This window comes from Schistocerca americana, chromosome 3, assembly GCF_021461395.2.
Source record: "Schistocerca americana isolate TAMUIC-IGC-003095 chromosome 3, iqSchAmer2.1, whole genome shotgun sequence".
In the NCBI taxonomy this organism is placed as follows: domain Eukaryota; kingdom Metazoa; phylum Arthropoda; class Insecta; order Orthoptera; family Acrididae; genus Schistocerca; species Schistocerca americana.
In genome coordinates this window covers 564303002-564327287 of record NC_060121.1, presented here as the reverse complement: position 1 = coordinate 564327287, position 24286 = coordinate 564303002, and the positions used below count along the sequence as shown (strand labels likewise).

The 24286-nt window shown below is 41.1% G+C and overlaps 1 protein-coding gene across 2 annotated transcripts in view; it reads left to right on the top strand.

The window, feature by feature from the left end:
• The window catches only part of LOC124607246 (protein scarlet-like), a 421917-nt gene that overhangs the window by 281530 nt on the left and 116101 nt on the right, over positions 1-24286 (top strand). For both annotated transcript variants that reach the window (XM_047139521.1, XM_047139522.1), the window contains exons 6-9: positions 5058-5299; positions 9186-9375; positions 21568-21593; positions 21671-21776. In XM_047139521.1, coding sequence (XP_046995477.1) covers positions 5058-5299; positions 9186-9375; positions 21568-21593; positions 21671-21776 — 564 coding nt within the window. The remainder of the gene's footprint in view (positions 1-5057; positions 5300-9185; positions 9376-21567; positions 21594-21670; positions 21777-24286) is intronic.

The window sequence follows — 24286 nt, the reverse complement described above, 5'->3', positions numbered from 1 at the left end:
ACTAAGGTAGGGTTCGTTATGTGATGACCGACGTTTTACGTCAGTTAGTAACAAATCAGCTGTTCACGACACAACGTCTGCTTACACGACAGACAAATGACAAACACCTTCAGACGATTGGCGTAATATCTTTCAAGCAACTTGGTGGCAGACTAACCGATATAGTACCTTTATAGGTCAAAGCTAAATACACTCTCTCAGAATAGGCGCACAACACCCACATTTGTAATCTCGCATTTCTGCTAGAATTTTCGAGAAACAAGTTCTTTTGTTTACAGTAATGTTATAATTAGAACAATACTTTCAACTAAAGTAAAAATATTTAGAAAGGTTCAAATGGCTCTAAGCACTATGGGACTTAACATCTGAGGTCATCAGTCCCTTAGACCTAGAACTACTTAAACTTAACTAGCCTAAGGACATCACACACATCCATATCCGAGGCAGGATTCGAACCTGCGACCTTAGCAGCAGCGCGGTTCCAGACTGAAGCACCCAAAACAGCTTGGCCACAGCGGCCGGCATATTTAGAATCCACAGAATTAGACTTACAAGAATATAGTGCGTGTTATTCAAATCTTATTTAGTTTTACAAAAGAATATTCCAGAAGACGAAAGTTTTTGTCATAAATAACTTTCCATTTTTTTACAGAAGACATTTTCTGTCAAAAGCAGGCCAATGAAGGTTTCAACTGAAGTAAGCTAATGCTAATACAAATAACTATCACATGTGGAGAAAGTTTAGGCAATGCATACTTTGTAAGTATCGTAATTTTATCAAATCTCTTTAGATACAATGTTTCTAATAAAACTAACTACACTGTTACAACTAGGAAGCTGATAACTAAATTATGATAGTAAAGTATAAGCGAAACATCTTTGATAAAATTTAGACAATTTATGTAATATGTTCATTACACGCATTACGAATGTAATGTAAGAAATATAAGGTATTATTTGGATTATTAGTTGCCCTCTTGTTTTTAATTCGTTCCTTCACATTAAAATAAACTATGTGATGAACTTGTGTTACTATATATTAACCATATGTCTTGTGCTTGATTCGTAGCTTAAGAGAACTGTTTTTATTAATTACAACACACGCAGAACGAAATAATTACTTATATGTGATCACAAGTCTCGTATAAATCCGTTCTGTAGAGTGTTTTTGTGAACATTGTTGTAGACTACTACGGTAATCGAAATATCTTGAAAGACATATCGCTGTAACAGACCACACAAAAAGCTAAAAATGTTATTGGTTGTATTGATTTGCAAGTGGTTTCAATATTGATGTCACTATCTTGCAGCATTTATAAAATTTTCCATGAGAACACCATTTGTCTACAACTTTAGTGTTATATTTTAACGTGGTAGGTATGTGGCGTTCGCCATGGAAAATTATAAAAGTCCTCCCAGTCCATGAACACAAGGCTGAAAATGCTTGTAAAAAAAAAAAAAAAAAAAAAAAAAAAAAAAAAAAAAAAAAAAAAAAAAAAAAAAAAAAAAAAGACTTGCGTGGTTTTTCACAACAAAATGTCTTCTACAATGCTTTTTTACTTTTTCTCTGGACAATCCCAGCTAAAAAGAGTCAAGAAAAATCTTTTGTAATTACAAACTTTGCTGATTTTTTAAAGAAAAACGTATTTTAATTTTTAAATCAGAAGAAAGTGGTGTTTGGCGGTTCTGAAAACATTCCGCCTTTGATTGAGAGTTCAAGATGGATGCAGCAACTATCAGAACAGAAGGCAACAGTGATGAGATGTGGAGTAATACATCAGGTCCTAGCCCTGTCTTCTGGAGACATTAGATTTTCTGTCTTCTCCGTTAATCATTTAAAGCAAATTCCGAGAAGACATACGGCCGGTTCCGTACCCATTCTTCCCCAGCACGAGTTAGTACCCTGTCTCTCACACAATCACAATTTTATTGCATTTCTTGTGGAAACACGTTTATTCTAGAAGCCGTCAGTGTTATGTTATTTCGATATTCGACAGTTGTTCACACAGTGTAGTGGAGCGTGATCTGGTTTATTGAACTGCATACTGACCACTCAATACAATTATTAGACACTAAAAATTTCTTAGTAATTTCCTTGAGAAATCAAGCTCATATGTCATGAAATAGAGAAAAACTATTTACATAAATACAATAGTAGAATCAGCAGCACTAGCGGCTGCCTAGAAGGAAGGTGCGTCCACAGGATACATCAATAGTCAGTTTCGTAGTGGCCACTTACTTACAGGTTGCATAAGAAAGTATCTCAAATCATTTAAAAATCAAACAATATTAGCACTGGTCAAGACAGAAGGCTACAATTCTTATCGTATCGAAGTAACTTGGCGCTGTAACTATTAACTTCCTTCCAGACCCCCCCCAGATATGGATACTAACTACAACCTAGTCCCAACTCGAAGCTAACTCTACAGAATACGTTAACCAATCCACAAACCACACTCAGTGAAATAATTATTACATACAGAAAAATACGCCTTAAAACAAAACTTACTCGGATCAAAGTTCAACATTTGACAAGCTCATCAATAAAATAAAATTACACCTCATTAAATTACTTTTTTAAGGAGCCCCACTTACATCTTAAAAACACAAAGTCAACCGTTAGATATAAAATCTGTACTACTATACAGAGTATCCCATAAATGTTGCGACAAACATCGAGGAGCTAGAGGAACTAATCGAGCATAGGAAACTGTGTCCAGAAACGTCATCCAACGACGTTGCAGAGCGTCGATATTATAGGCGCCAGGAACTGCCAATATGCCACACCTAGAGCAGCAAACGTGACTTGCACGCTGATAGACCATAGGAAGACCGTCTCGCAATATTGTTTGTTATTCAGTGAACCCTACTGATTGCCACGATCGCCAGTGCAGAAGACGGAGCTGGCTCCTGCGTAGTCTGGCATTGTCTCTCATGAATGCGATGCTCTGTTTTTTGGACGGATGGCGGTTGCGGACACGAGTTTCGATCTGCAGTTTATTTTTCTCCTGTATACTGGAACGCATTGGGGATTTTAGAGGATCACAGAGCAAAAAATAAATAAAATGCAATTAATTCCGATAACAGGATGTGCAGTTAATTAAAAATTTTGAATAGCAGTACATATTTCCAAACATTTCTGTAACAAATAAGTGCGCAGTGCGATCCCCTGTCAAATGCCCTTTAATAAGGAAAAAAAAATCTGTAGTTGCATGTCTCACCACACGAAAAAATTACAACCCATACATTATATTTCATTGGCACATATTAAACATTACATTCTTCAAATACTGAAATACCTATCGAAAAATTCTTGTATCCTCATTATGGTGCGTATTCTGTGTGCAGTGTGATTGCCAGAATTCTCGAATTCTCTTTTTTCATCTTTCTACGAGTTCTCTACACCACGCAGCGTCTCTGGCACCCAAGTTTCCATCTCCTTCTATCCTGACTGTTCTCTTCTTGCACGGCTCTGTCCTGCATCTCACACCTCTCTCCATCTTTCATCTTTCCAATGTGGCCATGGTCTTCCTTTTTTCCTGTCGTGGGGGTCTCCAGTCCTTTTCGAATTTTTTTGACACAGTTTTATTGCAAATAATGGAGTTTAGATGCTTAAATGCCAATTTTTCCTTTCCTATTCTGTGCTTCACTTCATTTTTGTTTCCACCTTGATCATAAATGACGGTCTCTAAATATTTATATCATAGAACAGACCTTGCTATAATCCATCATCTACAACAAGATCCCTCCCTATACCAAGAGAACCAAATATCCAGTAGTTGTAAAGTTAATTCTCATGCCCCACTGATCTAAGTCTTCTTTAAGCTTTCTTATCATATAAGACACATCCTCAGTTTCCTCTGGCATTCTTGTAAGGTGTCCGTACCACGTTAGCTGTTTATTTGCAGTTGTTTCTACAATATCGTTGGTAGCTCTCATTTATTCTCCTAGCTTGTAATTTCCTATTGTGTCTCTCCTTGCTACCTGACAACTTCGTCTCCAAAACTTCATTTCCATTCTTCTCATTGACCTTGGAGGCTTCCCACAGTTCAGCACCATATAGAGAAATATTCTCAACTATAGTTTCGTATATCCTCCTTTCTAAATTTTTTGACGCGGTTTTATTCCAAATAATGGAGTGCAAATGCTTAATTAGCACCTTTCCCTTTCCTATTCCGTTCTTTACTTCTTCAGTGCTTCAACCTTTATACGAAATGACCGTTCTTGAATATTTCTATGATCGACTACACTTTACTATTGATCCGTCATCCACAACAAGATCCCTTCCTACACACCCAAGAACGAAGTATCCAGTCTTTGGAAAATTAATTTTCATGCCCCACTGCTCATATTCTTCATTAAACTTTCTTAACATGTAACATATGTGTTATTCTTCCAATTTTTTTAAAAATATGCCCTCATTTCAACCTGAATTAAAACGGAAATTTCGAATGAAAAACAATTAAAAGATAACATCAATTAATTTTCTCCATTGTAATAACTTACGATAGCATAATAGCAAGTTCATTATATCCTAGATGTGGAGGAACACACTCTGGCGAGAGCCAAAGGACATAAAGTGAGACCGAGGGAGTTGGCACAGTGGTTAGCACGCTGGACTCGCATTCGGAAGGACGACGGTTCAAACCTGCGTCTGGCCATACTGATTTAGGTTTTCCATGAATTCCCTAAATTGCTTCAGGCAAATGCTTGGATGGTTCCTTTGAGAGGGCACGGCCGACTTCCTTCCCCATCCTTCCCTACACCGATGGGGCGATGACCTCACTGTTTGGTCCCCTCCCCTCAAATCAACCAACCAACGAACATAATGTAAAGTTAGTAAAGCGTCACGAGTGTCCTCTGTTATTCCTAGCGACACTGATGCTAATGGCGGAGCTAACATGGGGTGAAATTCCAGCAGTAATTGATTGCTCCTGACTCCGGTGAAAAACTCTTGGTGTTGTTTCAAGTGTTCCTACGCTATTCTTACATTCTTTCCCATTACCACCAAAGCCACCTACGGGCTTCACGTCTTGACGTCGCTTTCTTTTCTCCAGCTGCTGACGGACCCGGAGATGCTGTTCTGCGACGAGCCGACAACCGGGCTCGATGCGGTGTCTGCCCACACGCTGGTGGAGGTGATGCGCGACATGGCGGCCCACGGCAAGACCATCCTCTGCTCCATCCATCAGCCCTCCTCGGAGATCTTCGAGATGTTCGACAACATCATCCTTCTGGCCGACGGTGGCCGCATCGCCTTTATGGGGACCGTCGCCGCTGGCTTGGAATTCTTTGGCAGGTATCTGGATATTCCGTCATAGACTGGACATGGTGAACTGAGGTTACTCAAGAGTGCCTTTAAGGTGACAACACATCGCTAGGTTTGAACGAGGTTGTACAACAGGGCTACTAGAAGCTGAATGTTCCTTCTCCGATACAACAGAAATACTTTGCAGGAATGTAGCCACTGTACATGATTACTAGCAGCGGTGATCACGAGAATGTAACGTCACAAGAAGACCGGTTTCTGGATGGCCACGTGGCACTAACGAGAGAAAATATCATCGTGTTTGGCGTATGGATTTGGCGCATCTTATTGCATCTGCAATAGCAGTTTGAGCAACAGTTGGCGCCGGCCAATGTGGCCGTGCGGTTCTAGGCGCTTCAGTCTGGAACCGCGTGACCGCTACGGTCGCAGGTTCGAATCCTGCCTCGGGTATGAATGTGTGTGATGTCTTTAGGTTAGTTAGGCTTAAGCAGTTCTATGTTCTAGGGGACTGATGACCACAGATGTTAAGTCCCATAGTGCTCAGAGCCATTTGAACCATTTTTTTGAACAGTTGGCAACACAGTGACACATAACAAATCGGTTAACCCTGCTCCAAGGGCAGCTCCGAGCCAGACTCCCTTTAGCATTCATTGCATTGACACCAAACCATTGCCATTTCCGACATCAAAGGTGTCAAGAGAGAGGGTTGAGGTCTGTTGGTTTTTCTGATGAAAACTGATTTTGCCTCGGTGTCAGTGACTGCCGTGTGTTGGTTAGGAGGAGGCCAGCTGAGGGCCTGCAACCAACCTGTCTGCGTGCTAGACACACTGAACCTACACCTGGAGTTATAACCCGGGGTGCGGTTTCGTATGACAGCAGGAGATCTGTCCAGGCCATCCCATGCACCCTGGATGCAAATTTGTGCTTCACAGCAGGTGATTCGACTAGTAATGTTGCCATTCAAGGGGATGTTTTCCAATAACCTCGCTTTTACATTAACTTGTGATCTTGCAATGTTAATCACTTATTTATTTTATCTGGACAAATGTATTCCCGAAATTTCATTACTCTACATTAATTATTTGCCAGTGATGTGACTTTTTTCCCTCAGTGTATTTCCATATGCATTCAGCCAAAGAACATTGAAACACAGATATAACATTTTGAATAAGAATACATAGAAATTACTTGAAAGAAATGCAATTGCTGTTGGACATAAATGTCACAGTGTGACTGTCCTATCCAGAATGGCCAAGGCTTAGTCTTGGAGAAAAAACACTCTTTTGTTAGTTTCCTGTGTCGCTACGCCTTGATAGACTTCAGCAACTTCATCAGAAGATTTGCTCCTGTGACAAATTGCCACTTATGACCATAATCTATTAGCACCACACTATAGCAGTCCCAAAAAGTATTCAGCATCACCTTGCCCGATGAATGTTGGTGCTCCAACACTTTCGCCGCTATTGAATCCACATGCTTCGACTGTCTGATTTGTTCTTTTGCTCGCGGGTCGTAGAGATACACCCAGCTCTCGACCAGGGCCATTACACCATTAAAGAAGTCACCTGAATTGGCCAGAGTCAGATGTAACATTTTAGCCGCTGACCTTGCTTCGGTGGTTGGCTGGGTGGAGAAGGGACCAAACTACGCGGTCATCAGTCTGCTTCGGTGGGTGTGAACATTAGTGAAACCCAATGGGCGGATCGTTTCATGTTATAAGTGTTCGCCTACTGTACTACCACCAATGATGCGTTGTTAATAAATCTAGGACTATGGACATTGGACTTGGCAATAAAGACTTCTGATAGTTGATATAAGCAGTAAAGGGTTTCTTCAGTGTTCCATTATTTTCCATAATCGGAAGCCTCCGAAAAATCCATAAAGGAAATATGCGATTCTTTTGTTAAACGATCTCTGCACAGCATAAGCTGTTGTAAAATAAAAACTGGATCAGTCGTTAATCGTCCGTTCCTAAATCCGACCTGTTCTTCAACCAAAAAAAAATTCTGTTATTGTTTGTAGTCTTGTGTTTAAAATTATTGCATAGAGTTTATATGCTATGTCACGTAAGCTCATCGCTCTTTAGTTTCATATTTTTTTCTCTCTCCTTATATATCGATATTACGTTTGCTTTCTTCTAATTTTGTGGCATAGTTCTTTGCTTCCAGCACTTGTTAAACAGATGTAACCATATAAAATGTAGTTATAATGCTCTATATTTAATTAACTCTCTATTCATTCCATCTGAAATTGTTGCTATCGATTTTTGTATGGTTTTCAAAGCTGATGTTAGTTCTTTTAATGCTATGTCATCTAGTCCTTTTAAATCTATTTCTTTCTGCTTTTTAGTGCTAGCATTGTATCAGAGGTTTTTATAGTATTTACCTCTCTTCTTTCGTAAGATTATTAATACAAATTGTATCCTTCTCTGTTTTCTTTAATGTTTTCAACGCTTTCCACGCTATATGCTGATGGCTGTGAAAATAATGTTATATATTGCTAGTGAATCTGTCCCATGCTTACTAGTGGACTGTCTTCACTGTCCCTTTTGTGTAATTCGTTGTTTTTTGGGGTTGGTTAATTTTCATTGTAGGCTTTGAAAGGAATTTTTTATATGTTATTCATTTTTATTGTCTTATTACTGTTGATAATGATGTTGTTGATACAGTAACTGTCGTTCAATTAATGAAGCAACCGGTTTCGGCCGTTATTAACTGTATATGAGTGTTATTCTGTAGAGAAACAACGTCAAATGATTATCTGATGTAGCTTCTGTGCACCATAATTTTCAGATACACTTGATAATGGCATATTGAAAAGGACGGAAAGGTCGTGTGAATTCAATAAAGTTCAAAAAAAAAAAAAAAAAAAAAAAAGCAACTGGAAGGGCGTTTCATTAATTTTCATGTATTGCCTTCAGCAATATTTCTTACCTTAGGGCTGCGTACCTCATTCGGTAGAAATGGAACCCTTATACGATCGTTTTGTTGTTCATCTGTCTCCCTGTCTGTATCTCCAACTGCTACGACTCCTTTTTCTCACGAACAGGTAGACGTATGAAGTTGAAATTGATATCACATACTGAAGTGTACGGTCCCTTAGTGGTATAAAAAATTTAATCGTGTCAACATAAGAGAAAGATACAACTGTTTATAACACATATTTTGATATCGGCAAGCTCAATCATCGAAATGAATAGGGTATTTCCCGTTGATATAGAATTATGATATTTGGCAAGAAACAAGATATCGCCAAACAAGTAAAGAAAAAAAATCCGAACATTCTTTATTTGTAATTATATCACACTCAAAATATATTTTTTGTCTTTTTTATCCGTCTGTCTCTTCGCCTGTTAATAACCATTTTTCTCAGGAACGGATAGGCGCATCAAATTGGAATTTCGTAATATACTTATCTTTACGGCGGTGCAAAACGTTCAAACTCGTAAGTGAATACTATCAAAAGCTATGACCATTTATGTCACATGTTTTGATACTCGCAAAGTCATCAAAGCCTACAGGCTACTTCCCGTTGACTTAGAATCATGAAATTAAAGCAAGGTTTCACAAAAGTAGAACTAAGAACCAGGATTCACTCTCACTGAATATGCAATTGACCACTTTGGATGACTTTAGTTGGGCACCAAACTGCTGTTTACATATTGTTGGCAACTGCTTCTCTTTTGAAGGTCAAAAATCTTGAATGAAGTAAATTTTTACAAGGCTATGGTCGAACAAGTTGTGGATAATCAAAGGTTTGACTACTATGTGACTTCTGACGGAGGAGACATAGTATTCCAACACAAGATGTTTAGTAGCTTCCATAGTTTCTCCTCTCCATCTCGTCATCGTCGCAAAAGCAAGACTGCCTTCTATGAGGCCACTACCGCGCTGGCACGGTGTCTCTGTGTCCGCAGGCTGGGTTTCCGGTGTCCGCCGACGTTCAACCCCGCGGACTTCCTGGTGCGGACGCTGGCGGTCACGCCGGGACAGGAGGAGGACTGCCGGCTCAACATCCGCCGGCTGTGCGACCACTTCGCCGTCAGCGAAGCCGCCCAGGACGTCGACGTGCTGGTGCGCGTCTCCGCCACCTCGGACCTAGTCGTGGTGAGTACTGACAGACACACTACATTTACGATACGCTGACAGCGGCAGCCTGAAAGTACACTCGAAAACGGATTGAAGTCTGGGTTGCAAGGTGGGGAAGATTTGAAGTGATACAATTCTAGTAAGCATTTGCTAGTCTTCTCTTCTCAGGAAGACCTTCTACCCCCCCTGCCCCGCCCCCTCCACACACACATAAAGTTAATCCGCTACGAAGATGATGAAATGAATATGAAGAGTTTTGAGAATTCCACCCCTCTCTTAAATACTCCGATTGTTCGAAAATGATTCGCACAACTATTTTTTTTATGTTTTTTGCATCCATTTACTGAACAAACGAACACAGATTACATTACAAGTATTCCGAGGCAACGTCATCTACTTTTGCCAACGTTCTGCCAGTTCCCGCATCTGTGTAGCAAATCATTCTTCGTGTGTATCCCGGTGCCACTGCTGGCTAACCACTTTTTAATGAAATTTCATTAAAAAGAAAAAGAAAATAATCATCATAATCAACAGTTACCTTTTCTTTAAATATTTGTTTTTTAGTTAATTTTCCTTTCTTCTTTCTGTACGAACTTTGTTGTAGAACCCCTTATTTCCGTGTGGTAATAAAAATCCATTTACACAGAATTAAGTACATTTAAAATTACGTGAATTCATATTAACTGATTAAGAATATATAGTTGAGAATTAAATCCTTTACATAATTTGGCCTTGGCACACATTTTCTAAATGCAGTAGTTTTTTTTTAATATTTACTGAATTCTTTCCCGGCGTTAGCTATGGAACACAAGACTGTCTCTATTAGCAGGAATTGGTTAAATATTGCCAAGCCGACGTACTTCACTATACATTTAAGTTATTTGAAAGAACCAAAATTGTTAAATTTCAACGTTAACTATCCGCCTATGAATGCACAAATGTGAAACTAGTAATAAATTCCATCAGTCTCAGGATCGCTGTAACAGAAAAACATTTTCTTAAATGCAGTGCTAATTTTTATCTGCTCCCGATTTACGGGTTTGGTTAATTTTTCCTAGCGGGTCAATTTTTTAAATGTGCCGCCGCTGCAAATCGTTCTGTCGCGGCACAGCCCAGCAACACCGCTAAAAATGCTGAAAATTCTTTAAAGAAATATTATAGATGACATGGGCAAGCTAATTTACATTAATAATACACACTTTTGATAAATTATAATGTATTTAGACCACAACAATAATTCAACTTACATTAGTTTGTAATTTCTCCTCTAATGGCGCCTAAATCTAGATACAGACAAAAGAAGTCTACCCATTCATAAAATGCTACGTCACAGGTTCCTCTCACTTTCAGCTCTGCAGGGAGACAACAAAGAATACACACTACGTGGTGGTTTTTATACTACTGCTGACCATTAACATCTCTTTGTAATCTTACAACATTATTTTCCTCTGTGGCTAAATTTTACATTTTTGTTATCGCAGATATTGACACATTTCGCAATTACATTATGAGTATAGAAATATTACAATATTAAATACATCGAGAATATTACTACAGAAAATATTACAATAATAACGAATGTCCTTTACACAAAATTAAATAATATTTTTTGTTAAATAATTACAGTATGTACAAATTGCTTCATAGCGGCGTATATAGTACAGTTAAATTTTAGTTTTTAATAGTGTGAGTGTTGCCAGGGAACGTTACATTGCCCCCTGGCAGCATTTGGCAAAGAGTTTCTATACTTTGACACAATGGTGCCAGTAACGTTCTTTACAATTCTGCACTTTTTTTATGGAATGGCTCTTTTAATTAGTCCCAGGGTTATATATGTTCATGGCTCCCCCATTTGGGCGAAGGCAGACAGGAAACCTGAGCAAAACTGTGCCGGAGCCCAGCCATCCCAGTTGGTTCATGATTAATCTTCGTCTCTTTAACAGTCATTCTTTTGAATTGCTTTAGCAGTTTGTCATCAACGGCTACATAATATATGTTCAATGTTTATCAGAATTCGAGTTCATTGACATGTTATGCACTTTGTGTAAATATTTTGGAATATGTCAATAATGCTGTAGTTGGTGAGCGGTGCGGAGTGATTGTTGAGCGGCGCTCGGCGCGGCGCGTCGGCTCCGTGTAGGTCACTGCCCCCGGTGTTGACAGCTACGGCGCGGAGAGGCGTGTGGCGTGTGGCTGCTACGGGCTGCTGCGGCCGCTGCATGGCTGAGGTAGCCGGATGCGCGTTGTATATCAGCTCGCCCGTGTGACATCTTCTTGCAGTGCTCCAGCAAACATGCAACAAGTTTACAAACAGTGTACTATCCTTATGGGCATTTTTCCTGCTGTGGGAAAAAACGCATACAGTTATTGGCAGTTATTATTCAGTAGGCCTTCACTAGTCTGGTTTGCACAATGTTTCGTTGTCACAGTAACACGTTTTATGGGCACACAATATTTTTTCACCATGTCATGACTTGCCATTAGTCATACGCAAGTTTTCACCTTAGGACAAAATGTATCTCGGCAGTCATTGCGCTTTCCTAGCGTCCCTTGACACACAAAGAGTTATAGTTCGACACTAACTTGGTTCACCGTCCGTTATCGGCTCACTGTTCGTGTCGTGCTAGTTCCTTGTCCACTTGCCCACACGACGATGATACAGTTTCTTATTGCTCGTTCAAAACAACATCGTGACGTATTGCTGGAGGTTTAACAGTCACTGTCTGTCTCTGTCACACAATACTGCACTTTTGTTTAAGATTTTTTTTTCATTTACAATGTCCGTTGTGCAATTTTTGTAACAGCACATTCGTAACTTCTTTGTTCGCTCTTTACCAAGGTGTGTGATATTTGCGTACATGGTAACAAATATTAAAATTTCGTATTAGTTTGCCCAAAAATCATCTGTATTTATGTTCGAGTAGATTTTATTTGTGCATTCCAGCCGGATTCAGGCATATTGTTCAATAAATCCTTTGAAATTATGTCTCACTTTACTTGCAAGGTCCTACGTAACTACAGTGTAGTCTCTGTAGGCTAAAATTGACTTGGACTGTATCAGGCTAGCTCCTTTTTACTGATTGGATCTGCACATGCTTAAATTGAAGCTTCTTTGTGCGTAGCTTTGCGTTACTTCAATTTGCAATAAGTTTGCCTCCCATGGTGCCCTCGGGTCACTACTGAGTGCATTATTCTCTTTGATAACACTGGTTTGAAAATAAAGTTCTCAGGGTCTCATATTATCGATATTATTCTGGGTTCGAATCTGTCAATCTGACAGCTACACATATATACATATATATCTATAATAGAAAAGATTGTACCAAGAAATATTTCAAGTTTGACACACATATAGAATATTATGCAGTACACAAACTAATCACTACTAAAATCTTCCTCCTGACTGAACTCTGTCACAATTTAACACTACAAATAATTGCATTAATCAGATTATCTGTCCAGACATTTAGAGCATGTTTAAGCTAACACTAATTAAAAAAAGACATAACACAAATATTCATAAACAAAAGAGAAAGTCAATCATATTTTTATAACTAAATACTTCTACACTAGTACATTATATCCACAGATCACACATCATTAATGTTCATTCATTTTCAAAAGAATGGTGTCCCTTTTTTTTTTACACATAACACATAGGACTATTAGTCATTTACTGTAGGAATATTTTTACATCCTTACGCGGATACAGTCCCCGTACTCTCCGTGATTGGGGATCTGCTAAGAGATGGCTACTATTTCCTTCTTGGACTGAGGAATGGAGTATGAGGCTCGACAGTAGGTTTTGTGAGGCTTCACCTCGACATTGTATTGATATCCCTTAACAATTCCTGTTCGTTCTGAAAATACATCTGCGTAGTTAGATAATAACTGTACCAAATCCTGCTGTTGCACTGAGTTCAAATTTTCGGACTGTGATACTTTGTTCACAAGTGCGTCCACATTTGCTTTTAATTGATCACTTTGTACGTCTGGATAATAGAGATTTTGTCCTAGAGAATGATTGTCTAAATGTAGTATCCACTGATTCCTACATTTTATGTTAATAGCATTACAATTAGGCACAGGTACCTCTTCAGATCTGAGCATGGACAATTCTATCCTCCTACCCGCGTTCATCAAACTTAATTTTCTCCGAGAAAGGTCGATTACTGCGTCCCTTTCTCTCAAAAAATCTACCCCCAAAATGCAGGCTACCTTTAAACCCTTTACTACCAGGAACGAGCACGCTAAGGCTTCTCCCCCTATATACATCTCTACTCGCACTTGGAGTTTAATTATTTGTCGCTGTGCACTGATGGCTCCAGTGAATTTGCAATTGTTCACAGGAAAAGTCAGCATACGCTTTTCTTTCCTCAGTACTCTGAATAAGTCCATACTCATGACACTGACAGTAGCACCTGTATCTAAGATTGCTTGCACATCGATATTGTTAATTTTGATCCCTATTATCGCTTGTACTTTGTGCTCCTTTATGCACGTGGGCGGTTCAGTTATTAATTCATGTCCCATCTGTACCCGTCATTATACCTGAGGATACAGATTCTCGATGTTTTGTTCTGTGTCGGGCTGCTCTCACTCCAAACCTCAGCCGACGATGGAGAGCGTATCTCGGCTGAATCTAGTTTGTTGGATTATTACTGGTGGATGGGTGTGGCTGCTCTGTGTCGCTGACCTCCACTATGTGTAAGTTGTGTTGCGTCGGCCGCCACGGTTGCGCAATTGGCGCATTTTGTGGTGGCGGTCGGTTATTGTCATATCTTTCACTGTTTTGCCGGGCCGGACTGGGCCTCTGGTTCTGTGGCCAAGTTCGGTTTGCATCGTTATAGGTATTAGCGTTCCACGGCCCCCTGGCATTTTTCCATCTACTATTGCTTGGTGGGCCTGTTTCATATCGGTCATCAGACCTCCTTTTCCGGTCATTATTCACCGGCGGACTATTGCCATTCCGGTCTCTACCTCTACTCCGGTTTTGTACATAATCTTGTCTCCTATTGTTACCTCCACCGTTTCCATTATTTGGTGGAGGCGTGTTATTTCGACCATTTCTGTAACCGTTTCCGTTACTTCTAGCCTGTTCAGAGGCTGCCTTAACATCCTCCTGAATCAGGTCAATTGAGTCCAGAACAGACAAGAAATGTTCCATGTCGTTCTCCGGTACGTGTATAAGTTTTTCCTTTACGTGTATCGGCAAGTGTGATTTCAAAAGTCTGATCAAATCCCGGAATGAAATCTGCTCGTCCCAGTAACGGGTCTTATTAATGTATTTCTCAAAATATTTTCGCAAATTGCCTAATCGTGGAGAATACGGCTCTGGATTCTATACGTCTTTCCGTAATCTCTCCTGAATACATGTTGACCAATATTTGGCCAAGAATGCCTTTTCAAATTGCTCATATGTGTCTCAACTGTCAGCTGCTTCGGTTGCCCATAATGCAGCATCTCCTTGTATGTAAGACATAACGAACTGTATTTTCTGTGTATGACTCCAAACGCTAGGCAAAATGTTTCTAAATCCCTTGGTAAACACTACAGGGTGAACAGATTTCTTCTCCGTTGTAAAGATCTGAAACTGTCGGTTTTTAATCAGGCTTTCTTCAATCACTATTTTGGAGTGACATTTGTTTTTTTCGCTAACATTGGTTGCCTGTTCTGTCTCGCAGTCGCAATTTTTCACTGCTGTACTTATAAGCCTATCATTGTTGGACCTGGCTAGCGAGACACACGCCTGTGCGTCGCCGTGCAGCAAGCTGTTTTCCACCTCCGCAAGACGATGGTTGACATTCCGCTGCCACAGCGGAATGTCAGTGTGCACCGCCTTGTTTAGGTCCTGCATTTCCGCATTGGAGCCCACGCCTTTGGCCTCAATCGCGGCGTGCACCTTCGTTTTCAATTTTGTGCACTTGTTTGGACATTTTCTGATCAATTAGTTGACTTGTGTCAATTTCTAATTGTTCTATCCTGTTAGCCAGTACACTAATTTCATCTACGATACTGGCGTTAGCCACTTGGACACTATCTACTCTTTCGCTCAGTTCTTGCACCGCTTTGGGTATGGTTTCATAGTTTTGTCTCAAACTAACAATCTCACTTTGCATAGCTTCCAAAGACTGCATTAACTGCAAGTCTCTCTCATGCAGGCGTCGATCATGCTCTGCTTGTTTAGCATCAAGTTCTCTATCTACTCTTTCGCTCAGTTCTTGCACCGCTTTGGATATGGTTTCATAGTTCTGTCTCAAACTAACAATCTCACTTTGCATAGCTTCCAAAGATTGCATTAACTGCAAGTCTCTCTCATGCAGGCGTCGATCATGCTCTGCTTGTTTAGCATCAAGTTCTCTATCGCGTTCTGCTTGCATACGTGCAAATTCAGCTTGGAAATTGAGCATGCGCTCGAACATAACTCTTAATGACTGCACTTCTGACACCTCACCACTCTCTGGTCCGTGTCTAGTGCTTGTGGGTGGCACAGTATTTCTACTATCAACTGAATCACTGGCTGGCAATGGCAACATTTCTTGCCCTTCTGCCCCCAGATTCTCACATTGTACTTCCTGAACTACGCCACTAACATTGCTTTGTGCCCCACTTCCTAACTCGGTATCACCGCTTGCTAACTGTTGTTCATTATCCATGTTTATATCTTTCTGACTACGCAATCTAACCATAGTCAACAAAAGAAACAAAATCTGAACTAAATATCCTAACACTCAGGTTTCACTGACATAATCACACAAGAAATGGTCATTTATTGAAACATACTTATTATATACTACAATGACTAACTACTCAAATGTCCTGTTATTTTTTTAAAAAAAGAACACTAACAACAAGCACACCACTAATGATCCGAGAACACTGCACTGAGGCTACTTTACTACCCACAGGACAACTACACTGTAGCTTTACCTTATGGTGATCTATCTTGGGTGCAGCTGCCCCCTGGTATTGTGGTAGGTAATTAATTTTTCGATATAATGAGCTCTCTTCTTCAGCTTGCCTCTGGGTATATAGTGTTCTCATGCAAAAAATCATATACAGGTATTACCACACAATATTGGTTAGGCAATACATACAATACATGAAAAAATTATTAATTGTTCTCCAACAAAGTTCGAGTGCAATAATTCCCTAGTTATCTCATGGGTATTTTGTGGCCACTGCATATTCGAGCCCCACGTTGGGCGCCAATTTAATGAAATTTCATTAAAAAGAAAAAGAAAATAATCATCATAATCAACAGTTACCTTTTCTTTAAATATTTGTTTTTTAGTTAATTTTCCTTTCTTTCTTTCTGTACGAACTTTGTTGTAGAACCCCTTATTTACGTGTGGTAATAAAAATTCATTTACACAGAATAAAGTACGTTTAAAATTTCGTGAATTCATATTAACTGATTAAGAATATTTAGTTGAGAATTAAATCCTTTACATAATTTGGCCTTGGCACACATTTTTTAAATGCAGTGGTTTCTTTTAAATATTTACTGAATTCTTTCCCGGCATTAGCTATGGAACACAAGACTGTCTCTATTAGCAGAAAATGGTTAAATATGGCCAAGCTGACGTACTTCACTATACATTTAAGTTATTTGAAAGAACCAAAATTGTTAAATTTCGACGTTAACTATCCGCCTATGAATGCACAAATGGGAAACTAGTAATAAATTCCGTCAGTCTCAGGATCGCTGTAAAAGGAAACACATTTTCTTAAATGCAGTGCTAATTTTTATCTGCTCCCGATTTACGGGTTTGGTTAATTTTTCCTAGCGGGACAATTTTTTAAATGTGCCGCCGCTGCAAATCGTTGGATCGCGGCACAGTCCAGCAACACCGCTAAAAATGCTGAAAATTCTTTAAAGAAATATTATAGATGACATGGGCAAGCTAATTTACATTAATAATACACACTTTTGATAAATTATAATGTATTTAGACCACAACAATAATTCAACTTACATTAGTTTATAATTTCTCCTCTAATGGCGGCTAAATCTAGATACAGACAAAAGAAGTTTACCCATTCATAAAATGCTACGTCACAGGTTCCTCTCACTTTCAGCTCTACAGGGAGACAACAAAGAATACGCACTACGTGGTGGTTTTTATACTACTGCTGACCATTAACATCTCTTTGTAATCTTACAACATCATTTTCCTCTGTGGCTGAATTTTACATTTTTGCTAACGCAGATATTGACACATTTCGCAATTACATTATGAGTATAGAAATATTACAATCTTAAATACATCGAGAATATTACTACAGAAAATATTACAATATTAACGAATGTCCTTTACACAAAATTAAATAATATTTTTTGTTAAATAATTACGGTATGTACAAATTGCTTCATAGCGGCGTATATAGTACAGTTAAATTTTAGTATATTAATAGTGTGAGTGTTGCCAGGGAACGTTACAACATGAAGTGAACGTCTTACGCTGGGTGATTTCTTTCATTGCATCGAACTGGGCATAGTCGCTAGGAGCAATATCTGATAAATGTGGAGGATGTGGTAGCACAGTAAGCCATAGTTCAAGGCACGTGGGAATGCTCTGGGGACTGGCATGTGACCGCGCATCGACGTGATGGAGCAAAGCGCCATAGCCTTATTTTCCGTAGCGCCGTTGCTGAATGCGTCGGCGGAGTTGGTTCAGTGAACTGCAGTACCGATTACTGTTGAGGTTCGTACTGGGAAGCAGCCAGTTCACCAGCAGTATCCTTCCTGATCCCAGAAGAGTCATCATTTACTTCTTCGCGATTACTCCTGTGGTGACTTCTGGGACGACAGCTCTCAGTAAGCTTCCACTGCATAGATGGCGTGTCTTTCCTGGAGTCTCGTGGAAGAATAAAGAATCATCGACAGTGACAAGATGCTCAAAGAATTCCAATGGATCTGCGCTCTACTCTTCCACCACCTGTTGGCATATCTTCACACGCTTCTGTTTAAGAGCAATGGTGACGGAAATGGGACACTCATAGTGCACAGGCCTTCTCAATCTTCAGATCCTGATGGGAGATGGTGTGAACGTTCCCTGTGATTTCCTTGTTGCCTCCTCTAGTTCATCAAGCGTGATTCGCAAGTGTCCCCTTTCCACGTCATTGACACTCTGGGCACGATTTAGCTTGCTTGAAGTTCCTGGACGACCAGTGCTTTTGCGTTTTTCAGCACACTACCTGCCGTCTCTGGACTCTGATGTCCAACGAAACACAGACTGCGGCTTGGCGCTGTTTCCCCACATATGGTTACAAACGTCTTGTGGCTGACTGGAGCAGTCAGTCCTTCTCTCCATATAAACTGCACTGTCCGCCGTTGCCCATGCATATCTGCTTCCATGTTATCGATGTACACCAGCTTACTTGTAAGCCAGAACAATTTCTGCTGCAATGCGCCTCCTATTGGAAACAGCAACATCATATGGTGGCGCCAGACAATACTGTAGTTTACGAATATAGACTCTCTCGGGGTATGCTGTTGATGAAATGTTTTCGGGTTTGCTGCCGGGTGGCGGTGTTAAAATAGTGCGACGTTTCGATGAGTGTCGTACTCGTCATATTCTGGCGAAGTGTCGAAATATCCGGATCCTGTGATATTCATACTAGTGGAGAGGCCCCTTTCACCTGGCAACGGGCGGCTGGGCGGGAGGGGGGTGAGGCTGTAGTCGTGCGGTTAGCGGGTGCTCTGTTCACATCTCTGTGTGGGTATTCCGGCCACGTCTAGAGACCTGGACGGTACTGGTCGCGCTCTCATTGTGTTGCTCTAACTCCTGATTCCATACTGCAGTTAGTTGGTGTCCTTGGTCTCTATTCACAGGAGATGTAGGATAGCAACTAACTGCAGCATGGAATCAGGAGTTAGCGGCGATACGACGAGAGCTCATCCAGCACAATCTAGCGCACCAGACGTGGCGGTAATGCCCACACAGAGATGCGAATGGAGCACTCACTACCCCAACCACTGCAGCCTTAGTCCCACCATAATCCCCTGCGCCTCTCTCGACTGGACAGTACACAGCCACTCGTAGCCAGGTGGAGGGGGCGATTCCATTAGCACATACATCACAGCATCCGCGTATCTCGCTACTTCGCCAGGAGACGATGAGTGTGACACTCCCCAAAACGTCTCGGTATCTTAACATCGCCACCCGGCTGGAAACCCGAGAACTTTTCACCAAGAGTACTACAGTATATCTTCACATATACATCGACAGACATGTCCGTCTGTTGCTTTTCGAGATTTATAGGGAGAGTGCCAATCAGTGCTGAACGAACTAAATAATGAAGTACACAGCAGTTACGTTACTTCGTGTGCAGTACGACGCGTTTCTGGAATCTATTCCTATTTTTGAACACTTCGGGATATTGTGAAAGTCCTGAATGGTTGTAGTTCTGTCCCTCTTTTTTTGCTGTTAAATCATAAAAACGGAAAACACATGTCTTGAAATTTTAGGTGATTATCGTTTTCCTAAATGTTTCTCTTATTTATAAAAACTGTAGTTTACCCATAAACATCTGAGGTCATCAGTCCCATAGAACTTAGAACTACTTAAACGTAACTGACATAAGGACATCACACACATCGATGCGCGAGGGAGGATTCGAACCTGCGACCGTAGCAGCTGAAAAGTATTAAGTTGGTAACAAACTCGTAGTGTTTTGCTTTACATGTTGCTACTCCACTTGCTATGAGTTTATTTATCGATCGTCGTTTTTCATTCCTAGTTCACTGTTGCTATTTGAATTTGCAAATTGTTGATTGTCATTTGGAGATAGTAAGTGGAGCTGTGAACGCTAGAAAATCGAGTACCAACTGGAGGATCGGAACATTGCCGACATACTCTTCTATTTGAGTTTAGTGGAGGGGTGACAGCAGCCAAGGCAGCTAGAAACATTTGTGTCGTGTATAGCGATAATGTCACTGGACAGAGCATGGCAAGGAAATGGTTGTCTCGTTTTAAGTAGTATCGTTTTAACATTACTGACTCTCCATGTTCAGGAAGACCTTTGCGGTTTGACGAAGATCTTTTAAACGGGTTAATCCACAGTGATACACTTCAGTGTACTCGGGAATTGGCAAATGTGATAAACTGTGAAAATTACACCACTGTCCGACATTTGAGTGCGATGGGGTAGGTTAAAAGTCGGATATATGGGTATCGCAAGCTCTAAGCCAAAATAACAAAAATCAGCGGTTGGCCATGTCTGCAACTCTGCTTGCTCGTCATCGATTGGCTAAAACAGCAATTCCCCGTACAAATATTCAGGCACCTGCAAAAAACATAATGTTATGCATCTGGTGGAACAGTGACAGCGTAGTTTAGTACGAGTTGCTTGCCCGAGGTGTAACCGTCACTGCTGACATTTATTGTCAACTGCTCAAACGTCGACGCAATCCAAGACTAACGACTATGATAACACCCGCCCTCATTCTGCTAGATTGACGAAAAACACACCATGCAAAAACAGGTTTGGGCAGTCATTCCGCACCGCACTTATTCACTTGACCTTGTGCTCTCAAATTTTTACCTTTCTGCTCTCTATCTAACAATCTTCAAGGAGCTTCCTTTCCGGATGAAAATACGCTCCAAAGATAGATCGATGAGTTCTTTGACTGAAAACCACGTTATTTCTGCAGTCGCTGAATCGAAAATTTACTCCAGCGCTGGCTGCTGTTCCAAGTAGTAAGGGAACATACATTATTGATGACTAAAACTCGCCGGCCGCGGTGGTCTCGCGGTTCTAGGCGCTCAGTCCGGAACCGCGCGACTGCTACGGTCGCAGGTTCGAATCCTGCCTCGGGCATGGGTGTGTGTGATGTCCTTAGGTTAGTTAGGTTTAAGTAGTTCTAAGTTCTAGGGGACTGATGACCACAGATGTTAAGTCCCATAGTCCTCAGAGCCATTTGAACCATTTGACTAAAACTCTGTTATGTGTACCTGCTGCGTGTAGTAAACTTATGAAAAAGCGCTATGAACTTATGCACAAACACAACATATGAAAAAAGAATGAAACACATAATTAACATTTATCATATTGATTCTCACAGCTGATTGTTAATATTACTAAAACACAACAGCTGTACTGATACTCTTTTATTACGTCACAACCGGTTTGGTTCAACAGGCTACCTTGCCAACAGCCTTCCCAAGAAAGCCCCATAGAATTGGAAATCTTCTTGTGTTGCAGGAGCCCGCACGCAGGATCAACATGTTGTAAGTACTCGCCTACCGCAGCCATTGCCGCTTCCTGCGTGGGCCGAGGCCCTTGCTGACCTGGTCGTGTCTTACAGCAAGCCTGCGTCCTGGGCCACCAAGCTGTGGCTGCTGACGTTGCGCGCGTGGCTGCAGGTGTTCAGGGACCCCACCCTCCAGTGGATCAGGATAGGCCAGAAAGTCGTAAGTACACTCCGAGCAGTCAGCAGAATGGGTTTGCCAGCTGCCACTGGGTTGTGCTGCTTCTTACGGGGAAGACATTTGCCTACGATTAAGGCAATGACAGTGATGCTACAAGTATACGCTAGCCAAACAACACGCTGTGCACGCCATCTAAAGCCCACACTGGTCATTCGCAGCCCTCTGGATGGTTCATAACCAGTGCCATGTAAAATGTCAGGATGTGTGTGAATTCATAAGGGTCCAAACTGCTTAGATCATCGGTCCCTAGACTTACACACTACTTAAAGTAACTTATGCTAAGAACAGCACACACGCCCATGCCCGAGGTAGGATTCGAACCTCCAGCGGGAGGGGCCGCTAAGTCCGTGACATGACGCCTCAAACCGCACAGCCATTCCGCGCGTCAGTGCCATGTGAGATTTCACCACTGACGTAAGTAACGGCACTGAAGATGTCTATACAGGGATTACAAAAAGGTACGGGCAAACTTTCAGGAAACATTCCTCACACGCAAATAAAGAAAAGATGTTGTGTGGACATGTGTCCGGAAACCCTTAATTTCCATGTTAGAGCTCATTTTAGTTTCGTCACTATGTACTGTACTTCCTCGATTCACCGCCAGTTGACCCAATTGAAGGAAGGTAATGTTGACTTCGGTGCTCGTGTTGACATGTGACTCATTGCTCTACAGTACTAGCATCAAGCATATCAGTACGTAGCATCAACAGGTTAGTGTTCATCACGAACGTGGTTTTGCAGTCAGTGCAATGTATACAAATGCGGAGTTGGCAGATGCCCATTTGATGTATGGATTAGCACGGGGCAATAGCCGTGGCGCGGTACGTTTGTATCGAGACAGATTTCCAGAACGACGGTGTCCCGACAGGAAGACGTTCGAGGCAATTAATCGGCGTCTTAGGGATCACGCAACATTCCAGCCTATGAGTCGCGACTGGGGAAGACCTAGAACGACGAGGACACCTGCAATGGAAGAGGCAATTCTTCGTGCAGTTGACGATAACCCTTATGTCAGCGTCAGAGAAGTTGCTGCTGTACAAGGTAACGTAGACCACGTCACTGTATGGAGAGTACTGCGGGAGAACCAGTTGTTTCCGTACCATGTACATTGTACAGCGTGTGCAGGCAGTATCAGCAGCTGATTGGCCTCCATGGGTACACTTCTGCGAATGGTTCATCCAACAATGTGTCAATCCTCATTTCAGTGCAAATGTTCTCTTTACAGATGAGGCTTCATTCCAACGTGATCAAATTGTAAATTTTCACAATCAACATGTGTTGGCTGACGAGAATCCGCACGCAATTGTGCAATCACGTCATCAACACAGATTTTCTGTGAACGTTTGGGCAGGCATTGTTGGTGATGTCTTGATTGGGCCCCATGTTCTTCCACCTACGCTCAATGGAGCACGTTATCATGATTTCATACGGGATACTCTACCTGTGCTGCTAGAACATTTGCCTTTACAAGTACGACACAACATGTGGTTCTTGCACGATGGAGCTCCTGCACATTTCAGTCAAAGTGTTCGTACGCTTCTCAACAACAGATTCGGTGACCAATGGATTGGTAGAGGTGGTTTAACAGCCATATTAGAAAACTGCTACGTAAACAAATAAATTTAAGAGAAGTCAGAATGTAGCCATAAAAAGCTGAACGAAGCTAAAATGAGCGTAAGGAGAGCAATGAAAGAAGCATTTAACGACATTGAAAGAGAAATTTTGTCAACCGATGTAACTAAAATCCTAGAAAGTTTTAGTCCTACGTAAAACCAGCAGGCAGTTCGAAATCCTCTATTCATTAACTCAGTAGCCATACTGGCACCGAAACTGGAGATAGCAGAGAGAAGGTCGAAGTACTGAATTCGGGCTTACGAAATTGGTTCAACACACAAGATCGTAATACTGTCCCTCCTTTGAGTCATCCTACGACGGTAGAAATGACAGATGTTGAGATAAATTAGGATTAATGAAAAGTTTTTTAATCGATTCAAGAAAGGAGACCTGTGGAGGCTAATCTTCGGAAAGATAGGTCTTTTCAGCTGGGTGTGAGACAGATGCACACAGTGGAACACCCCAAGAAATATGACCACGATAATGAAGTCACTGAGTGGTTAAACGCATTCGCCAGCAACATCGACAAGGAAGATGAAGATTCTCAAACGCTCCATGCGTTGTTGGATAAAGAAAGACAGTTACTTTTTATTTATTGACCCAGCAGCATGCATAATTTAAGTGATCTTTATATGAATAGGGAAGCGATTCGTAAGAAAGATTACTTGCAGCTTTCCAACATCAGCGGTTCGCGGTAGAGTTTTGATGACTGGTGAATTCACTGCGTATCTTAGCTCCTGATCTCGAAATGTTTATTACTGGTCGAAACACAACTCTGATAATGATCACTCTCGAAATCCTGAACCAGTCAAGGAGACGCACATGATAGCGAATCCAGCTCTGCGCCACAATAATGGTCAAAGAGAATGAAATTTGCC